General features: G+C 33.6%; 1 protein-coding gene across 1 annotated transcript in view; it reads right to left on the bottom strand.

Moving 5' to 3' along the window:
• LOC106459624 (calmodulin-binding transcription activator 1-like) overlaps window positions 1-9,860 on the bottom strand; it is a 201,616-nt gene that overhangs the window by 71,747 nt on the left and 120,009 nt on the right. The window contains exons 4-5 of the mRNA XM_022386151.1: window positions 3,960-4,027; window positions 2,526-2,661 (exon numbers count right to left, since the gene is read on the bottom strand). Of these exons, the coding sequence (XP_022241859.1) occupies window positions 2,526-2,661; window positions 3,960-4,027 (204 nt within the window). The remainder of the gene's footprint in view (window positions 1-2,525; window positions 2,662-3,959; window positions 4,028-9,860) is intronic.

The following is a 9,860-nucleotide window of genomic DNA, read 5'->3' as shown; positions in this document are numbered from 1 at the left end:
TATCGAAGTTTAAACATCAGTGTCTAAGTAAAGAAAAAAAACCTTTTTTTATGGGGATGTGTTACATCTGTTACAGAAGTTTAAGAATCTAGTTGTATCGTTATTTGCTTGTTATTTAACAATGGTTACACAAGGCAAGAGATCACCCATTACCTACTTTTAACAGTTACAATTTGATAAATGTGTCATACGTTTGTCCACGATAACTTACCGTCCTTTTCTGTGAGTGTCTACAGTTTACAAGTGTTCACCAGATGCTCCCTTTGATTTGCTAGCGTGTTTATGTTTAAATGATACATAAGCAAAATTATCATGCATTATCTTTTACTCACAAGGTGTCACTTTGTTTACTGAAAAGAAATCCATTGATTTTGGGGGCCTATTTGAGCAACTGAAAAGGTAAATTTCATGGACACCCCTGGAGCGCCCTTGCATGTAATATTGATTATATGGTGCCGAGCCATGGTTCGTGTCCCGGTACCAATTAGCCCCAATTTTGGCGGAGGGTGCTATTGACAAGCTACCTTCAAGTCCTTCTAGTTTATCAGTTCGAAATTATGACGGGCAGCGCAGATAGCCCTTGTAACTTCTTATTCATAGACAAATTCCATAAGTTTATTTTTATATATAATTTAGAAGTATCAATTTCTGGTAAAAATAATAAAAATATTTGTATTTATAACATTTATATAATAACTAACGGACGTACCCATTCAACGCATGTGGAAGATATATGACGCCCTGGACGTGAAACATCGTGTTTTCGTCTTCGTGTCTGTCTGTATGTATGTTAAACACCATAACATCGCGTTTTCGTCTTCGTGTCTGTCTGTATGTATGTTAAACACCACCATAACATCGCGTTTTCGTCTTCGTGTCTGTCTGTATGTATGTTAAACACCACCATAACATTATTTTGGAAACGAGCTTGACCTGTTGGTGTTAAAATTTTCTTCAATCTTTAGAAAAACTTGTTTCCTCCAAACTCGTGACGGACATGTGTGTTAAGTAGGGAGGATGTGTTTGTTTCGGATATTAGCGCAAAGCTAGAAAGCTAGCTGTCTGTAGTTTTGAACTTGTAGACAAGGAAGCTAGCCAACAGTACTCACAATGGCTACTCTAATCACGTATTAGAATTTGACCATCACTGTTATAACGACCCCAAAGTGCCAAGAGCAATTTCGCAATAACGGGCCGCGAACCTTGGATCTCCCTAACCACTAGGTCACGCTCCCGCCATGTTAAGGAAATATTCCCCCCAAATCATATGAATGGTCTCTAAATTTTACCAACAATTGGTGTCGATGCTCCTGTTTGACAAATTTTGATGTAATTCTGGAATGAAGATTATTAATTTTAAAATATTTTTTTTTCACGCTTAGCTTATTTTTGTGGCCGAGGAGACAACTTAAAACAGGGGTTGTTATCTGTTTTTTTTTAAACCGTTACTTAACAGAGGTTTTGTATGTGAATGTCCGTTTATAACTAACGAACCGCTGGACCAATTGTTACCAAATCTGTTACCTCCTGAGAGTGAGTCGGCGCTGTAATATGGACCCTCCCCCATATATGGTGGTGTTTAACATACATACAGACAGACACGAAGCCAAAATGCGACGTCTGTCGCTCCCGAGAATCAGAAGTTTTACTCGTGGATTGATAGTATGTATTTTTTCATCATATCAACCGTTAGAAACTGTACTGTGAACATATACTAATTTTCAATGCTCAACATGTCACAAAAACACATTGTTATGACACAACCGTAATCGTTTTTTGAAAGAAAACAAGGAGGCATGATGTGAAATTAGAGCCTACCCACGTGTAAGCAATGCATTTCTATTGAGATAATAAAGGAACGTACAGTTAACTGCCGCAAACTTTATACGCTTCCCTTAACCTGTTTGTATCTTTCTGATAATGCTCTGGTGTTTCAGTAATTACTAGATAGTTTGATGATCTTATACCGTTGTTTCCACTGGATAATTCTTGATAGCATCATAATTCAGATGTGGAATTGAACAAACACTAATAACAAAACTAAAACTGTTGTTCAGATTTCTATCGATTTTGTAATATTCTTCCTTCGATCGACTACGTTAACAATCCAAATATCCGAGATAGAAGTTAAGACTGTCAAAAACAATGTAAACAAGTTATATTAAAAAACAGAAGCAACATTGTTTCTTGAGCAAATATCCATTACACTATTACATGAAACGTAATAAATACAATGTAATAAAACACAAATCAACAACGTACTCACAATATAAATATATAATAAACGGATATACCAAACAATCTATGAAATAAAACAAAAATTAACAATGTATTCACAATACAAATATCCAAATAAACGGTTATTCCAATCAAACTAATGAAACAAAACATAAATCAAGATACCAATACACGGTCATATCTATGATAATCACAACAATAAATAAGAGCACCTGGCTCAAATGCATGTTATTGTTTTTAACTAGTCAAGTTTAGATGGATACTTTAGTTTAATCAACTTAACTTACCTCTGTTCCTTGAACTTTCAGTTTCATGTGGTCTTCTCGTGTTGTTTTCCCATCCTTACGTTTCTTCCAGCAGTAGCCATCCCGTCGATACCTGACACGTTTCCTACTGTACAACAGCATGGAACCACTCTTGGGCCTGTAAAGAGAGAATGTGGGATGAACACCGCTAAGAAACAGATATTCAAACGAAAATTTATATGATAAATTTAAATTAATATGGCAAAATTACTGTACACACTTTATGGAGCCTCAACAAACCTGGTTACTGACTGATATTTAATAAAGATAAATCAATAATGAGCTTAAAGGAGACATACAGTTAGTTAAATTTGTCCATACTAACCATTAGTAACCTTGATGAGTGATAACAGGCCAGCTTCTGGAATGGTACTTTTTTAAACTTGACCACACCGTACAGGTTTAACAGTTCATATATCTGAATATTCCCATATGTTATAATTTGATTCTTACATAACACAATTATCGCTAGTAGTCTACATTACCGCGTCGAATGCTTATTAAAATAAAATTAAGCACCAAAGGAGCATTAACTAAAATTTTACGATTTAGATGTATAGAAAAAAAACTGGGATTGACCGTCACATTATAACGCATCCACGGCTGAAAGGGTGTGAAGGGGATTCGAACCCGCGACCCGCAGATTGCGAGTCAAATACCGACTTGTTTATATACGTTCACTACGGTGGGGATCTACAAAGTGCATTGTATTGGGATATGTCATGAATTTAATTGTTACAAAACAATCTAAAGAACGGAGAAAAAATGGGTGAAATCATTAATTTTCTATGTAAGTTACAAAAAAGTCCCAGTAGCAATTACTGGGTTTAAATACAACTTTGAAGGTGTATTTTGTGTACTTTATGTTATAGACTCGTATGTCAGCGACCCTGTAACCAACAAAGAAAACATGGACCCCCAAGCAATTTGTTGAATAAACAGTTTAGAAAAATGTGATGAAAAAATATGCCCCCCCCCCCCAATAATAATTCTAAATAATTCATTCCTGAAGAAGGAAGAAATATATTCCGAACACATCCTGGTCATCGGGGTTTTCGTTTGTGATTAAAACTCTCGCGATTTTTAAAGTCTAAATTCTTTATGTGACATATATTATTGTAAAATTTACATGTTGTCTGTTTGTTGTGAAGCACAAGCCTACACAATGAAGTATCTGTGTTCCGCCGCCGCTGGTATTATGCTTAAAACACGTAGCCTTCAGATTTATTACTGAGTAACCGAAAAGCCCTGTTATTACTATCACAATTTTTAACCTTCCTCAAAATATACTAAATTAATTACTAACATTTCCACTATCCTAGTATAGACTTTGTTTGATACACATTTGTCACGTTCTCCTGATCCAACTCCACCCTCAGGGTATGGAAAACGTGCTTAATCTTGTAAAATACCTACCTAACCTTTACCTCTCTGGAGAGCCAATCCTCATGTCTCTCGAAGCTGATTAATATAGCAGCAATCTCCTGCGGGAAGAAAAAATAAGTAAGGTTTTTATAAGGCTTAGTATAGAGTATACACACAAAGACACGTGTGTATTATTTGTAAGTGGATGTCTGTTTATGTACCTTTGTCATATTATTGATTAATGCATCTTGTTAATGAGAACTTTTTTCTAAATTTTATGAAAAAAAAAATTCACAGAAACGCCTTCGTTCACACAATTCTTACAAAAGGTGTATTTAGTGGATAATCCTCAAGATTTAATTCAGTTAATATCAGCTTCTTTTTTCGTTTTCTTTAAACATACAGCAACACAATGGGCTATCTGCACTTTTCTCACACAAGAAAGGAACCTTTGTTGTTCATTGGAAGCACTAATGTTGTCATGGTTTCAAAATTATATACTGAAAATGTTACAAACACATAATTATTAATAAAGTCTATAATGAAATAAGTACACTTCATGTAACTAAATAAGACAATAATTATATCTATTAACAACTTTTTGATATATTTCATAATTTGATCTGTATTTCACCTTTGAAATTTTATTATGTTATATTTAAGTAATGCTTCTTTGTTGTGACTTCTAATGTCAACTTACATACCTGTATAGGATCAAAATACAGCCGAATAACATTTGTATGTGTATTCTGAAGGCAAATTTAGTTATTTATATTAAGAATAACATTGTGTCCCAACGTTATCACGGATTATCCAACTGGATGATTACCGTTTCCTTTTTAAAACTTATTATGTATAAGCCAAAAGACCTTGATAATATTCTCTTTTCGTATGATGAGAAATATCAATAGAAATGACAAACTATTCTGTTTCCTACTGTGTTATGAAATAATAAGACAACACTTAAATATCTAAACGCCAGCTACACATGTCTGTTAAATATAAAAACCCAGTCGGCTTCTCAAGCTAGTTATGAACTTGAAATTAAGTTTGTGTGCTGTTAATCGAGAGGCTACAAAATTGGCTATCTGAGCTTTGGCTAATGCAGGAATCGAAACTCGAATGTTAGCGTTATATGTTCTCCAGCTGAACCACTAGGAGAGAGGAGGAGACTTGTCATTAAGATTCGATTTCTTTGTCCCTTTGGTCTCATCATGTACTCCACCCCCCCAAAAAAAAAGAAAGACACACATTTTGGGAGAATTACACCAGAAAGAGACACATCACTGGAGAATTACACACACACACACACACACACACAACTTATAATTTTACCAGATAGTGTTCAAGATTTTTTTTTTTCCTATAAACAAAATCTTCAGGTCTTTTTTTTTATTCTTATTTCTACAACTTAAGAGTTTGTTGGTTTGTTGATTACCTGCATTAGCCGTTCCTAATTTAGCAGCGATAGACTAGAGGGCAGGCAGCTAGTCAACACCACCCACCATTAACTCTTAGGCTACTCTTTATCAACGAATATTGGGACAGACTGTCACGTTACAACGCTCACAAGGATGAAAGAGCAAGTATTTTCGGTGAATGGATTCGAAGCCACAGCCAACAGATCGAGCACTAACCACCAGAGCATGCCAGGCAACAACTTGTGAAACCGACAATGTTTCCATTTGTAGTAATACTATTTAAATACACCAATAAGACATAAAGTTGTCTGTAGACGTTTATAGCATTGTTTAACTAAAACCTGAACTAATACTTTATTACATGTAAGTGATAAGGATGTGATATGAAATGGGGATGAATACACGTATTTGTATATAATCAATAACTAAGAAACTGGTAAATTAATTTTCAGAACAGAATCTAGGCGTTCCTGTCCACCACACAACAAAAGAAGTAAACTCCTTTGAAGCACATCCTTCATTATTTATTCAACATATTTTTCTTGCTTTTGCAGATGGTCTGAGCGTAACATAAAGGTTGTGAATCCCAGGATTCACGGGTTTGTAACTCGTTGATGCAAACACGCGCTCCGCAATTAGTGCCATGGGTGAACTATAACACTGACGGTCAAGAGATAGTGGTGAGTACTGTTGACTAGTTTCCTTCTCTCTAGTATATCAGTTCAAAATTGGGAATGTCTATGCGCAGATAGCTCTTTGAGTAGGTCTGCGCAAGATTCTAAATTCTTCTTCAGATATCTTAAAGATGTGTCAGTAATACATTTTAAACAAAGAAAAAATGTATAACGACAAGTCAGAAATAAACCAGCCACCACATTCGAAAGAGTGGTTACAAAAAGACTGACAGCAACAGTGAAAGGTAATATGTATCTGAAAAGTCAGCCGAGGCACGAGAAATCTACTCTCTGTCGTTTTCAAAGTGCATCGCTCGTGTTTCCTTACTACGCTATCCAGGAACACTGTTTAGTCCAGAAAAACAACAATAAACAAATCTTTTTTTTTTTTATGTGCTGTGTTAACAATAAGGACGTGAAAATAATCTCTGAGGAACGAATGTTTCAGTTTCAATGACACAAAAGTTATAACTTTCTGTATAACGTGTTAGATGTCGACATGGAAAAGCTAATTAATTTGTTATGTATTTGATGCATCTTGGTGTGAGAGATATTACTTAACACTTGGTACATTTTCAATTCATATACATACTACGTAGAGAGACCGCGTGTGTTTTATGTGGATTTCTGGAATGATATAACTATTTCTTGAGACTGAAAAGATAAACCTAACGACGTGAAATCTACAAGACATATAAATACACACATACACACAAATACATAAGGAAATCAGAAAACCTAGTTTCTTCAACACCACTCGGCACAGTATAAATAAATACTTCGTATTTTAAACATAAAATGTTAGAAATTTTAAAAAATAGTAAAACATAAAAATGATAGATACCTACTTATCTTTGTATTACCAAACATAACCAAAATTATTTATTATTATAAACGCTTGAGTAGCAAAGTACACTTCGCCTTTGACATTTGTTAATTACAGTTCAACATATCACTTCTCTCTTAGGGATAAAAATAAACAACCTTGTAAGTAAAATTCAAGGTTCAAGTACAGTCATCATCTCGTAGGTGGCAGCAACCCCCACCTAAACAGTTACTCTTAAACGAATAAAGAAACTATCAAATTTATAATGACACCACAAATGAAAGTGCAGAGCGTGTTCGGTGGTCAATCTTGGCTCTAACCTTGGACTTTCCTATTCGCAATCCAACATGCTAACTACTAGATTTCGCCCAGTCTTCAAACAAATGTTTGGCAGCTCATTCAAAGCTTCTCCCCTCAATTCAGAGGTCGAAACTAGTAATAACCGATTCCAAAATCGGATAGTTTCAACCAAATCACTAAAGCACGTACGACATTTGAAATGCTATTTATATTTGTTATGACGTATGTGCTCCATAAGGCACATAGTACAAGCGGGAAGAAAGGACAGCAGTTACAAAGAAGATGAAAACGACACATTTTTGGAAATAAAGTATATTCTATCAAAAGACTGTACAGACACACTATAGCTTCGACGCATTCACGTGTCCTCTTTGTTCCACCCAATGTTGTATTCTAAGCAGTTCTAAGTTATGGTTTTTCTTACAGGCAACCGCTTCCTCCTGTATGTGGAACAATGTCATTATATATGGTAAAATATTATATTTGCCTCGTTAATTTTTAATGCAATACTCCTGTATTTATAATTCATGGAGTACATGTATATTTTTTATATTCGAGAAATACGAATCTGGTTGAAATGTTAGCGAAAACAAAACAATAAAACATCCTTATGATAATTCATTACGTATATATATATATATATATATCTTAATTTGTTCATTAGGAACAAAAAAGACATTAATGCCGTGTACCAATCATAAAAGCATCCATAGGCTTAAAGACGTGTTTACGTTTGATATTCGGAACCTATATAATATATCATTAAGTACGGTAGTTTAATAGCAGCGATCGTGATGAAATAAAATGGTGGTCATAAAAAAAAACTGTTTAGAACCACCTATAAAATTCCTGAATATTAACAATGACTATTTCACAGTATTGGATGAGCAAAACTAAAGCTTATTGTATTTATAAAGCCGCATAAATCACTATATACGTGTTTATGGAGTGAATCAAATTTTTCAACGAATTTTCATCTAAATAAGTAAGTAAGTGACTTTGCCAGACAAGCAAACAAACAAGTAAAATTAAAAAAAAAAATTATAAAGACAAGTAGAAATCGATATATAAGTAACTTAGATAGCTATAGTAATGAAAACATTTTAATGCTACAAAAATATTGAAACAAGAAAGTCAAAACTACAAAAACTTAGTTACTTAAAATAAATAAAAATAAAAACATATCCCTACTTTGTTAGTCTTAACATAATTACAGTGATCTGCCAAAGTATGGGTACTTTTTTTAAAAATTTTAAGTAACTCAGTTATTGGAGTTTTGATTTTCTTGTTTCGATACTTTTGTAGCATTAAAACTTTATTATACTTTTAAATATATACGAGCGTATATATGAATAGAATTTGCATGTCCCAGAAGTAATAACGTATCCTTTCGTATTAACATTTAAAATTATATATGTGTCAGTGAAGTAATAATATTTTATAAGAGTAGTAAGGATACAAATAATAAAGAATTATTTACTGAAGAACAATATATCACACAAATATGTGACTAGAGTTTTTTTACTGTGTAAGATAAATGCATCGTAATAAATTATAAAAATCGGTGAACTATTTTTAGGTACTGTGAAAAAATAAGAAAGCCAAACCTGAACTTTCCAGAAACTTCTTTTGAAACTAACAGGTCTGTACTGAAGTGCAGTAAGTACAGAGTTTTATGACTGTTCTCATATTATCGGTCTATACGTTTTTATTACCCTAGTTACATCGTAAAATGTTATTACCGAAAATTCAGCTTAAACTGGGCTATAAAATATGATACGCGTTAAAAGTTCCATTTAATAACACTGAAATACACACGTTACACAATGAAATACACACTATTTGAGAGAGATGCGAACACTACATCGACTATAATTTTTAACAACAATCGTTTTACAAAAGCACGTGATGATTTCAGTGCTAAGTAAAGCAAACATTCCTAGGGAATATATGATGTATACTACAGCTTATTTTAATCAACAATCGTTTTACAGAAGCACGTGATGATTTCAGTGCTAAGTAAAGCAAACATTCCTAGGGAATATATGATGTATACTACAGCTTATTTTAATCAACAATCGTTTCACAGAAGCACATGATGATGTCAGAGCTAAGTAAAGCAAACCTTCCTAGAGAATACATCATAATGTATACTACAGCTTATTTTAATCAACAATCGTTTTACAGAAGCACGTGATGATTTCAGTGCTAAGTAAAGCAAACATTCCTAGGGAATATATGATGTATACTACAGCTTATTTTAATCAACAATCGTTTTACAGAAGCACATGATGATGTCAGAGCTAAGTAAAGCAAACCTTCCTAGAGAATATATCATAATGTATACTACAGCTTATTTTAATCAACAATCGTTTTACAGAAGCACATGATGATGTCAGAGCTAAGTAAAGCAAACCTTCCTAGAGAATATATCATAATGTATACTACAGCTTATTTTAATCAATTATATAACATGTGTCAATGTTAGATAACGCTGTGTTTGAGTACTGGTTATATTTCTATGTTTTGTTTTGCTATGCATGTTTAACTTTTTTGTTTATTTTTAACTTACGCATGTGGTTTTTACTTCTTTTTCGTTTTTAGTAAACGTTTCTCCTATGAGTCAACTCTGCACGACCTTGCAAAATCCCAATTTCTTAATGATATGTTCATGATGTTAGAAAAATACGTAGGTTTAAGAAGTCTTGATAGAAATGGATAAAAACCCTAT

This window comes from Limulus polyphemus, unplaced genomic scaffold (genome assembly GCF_000517525.1).
Source record: "Limulus polyphemus unplaced genomic scaffold, Limulus_polyphemus-2.1.2 Scaffold639, whole genome shotgun sequence".
Taxonomy (NCBI): Eukaryota; Metazoa; Arthropoda; class Merostomata; order Xiphosura; family Limulidae; genus Limulus; species Limulus polyphemus.
This window is presented reverse-complemented; position numbering and strand designations above follow the sequence as displayed.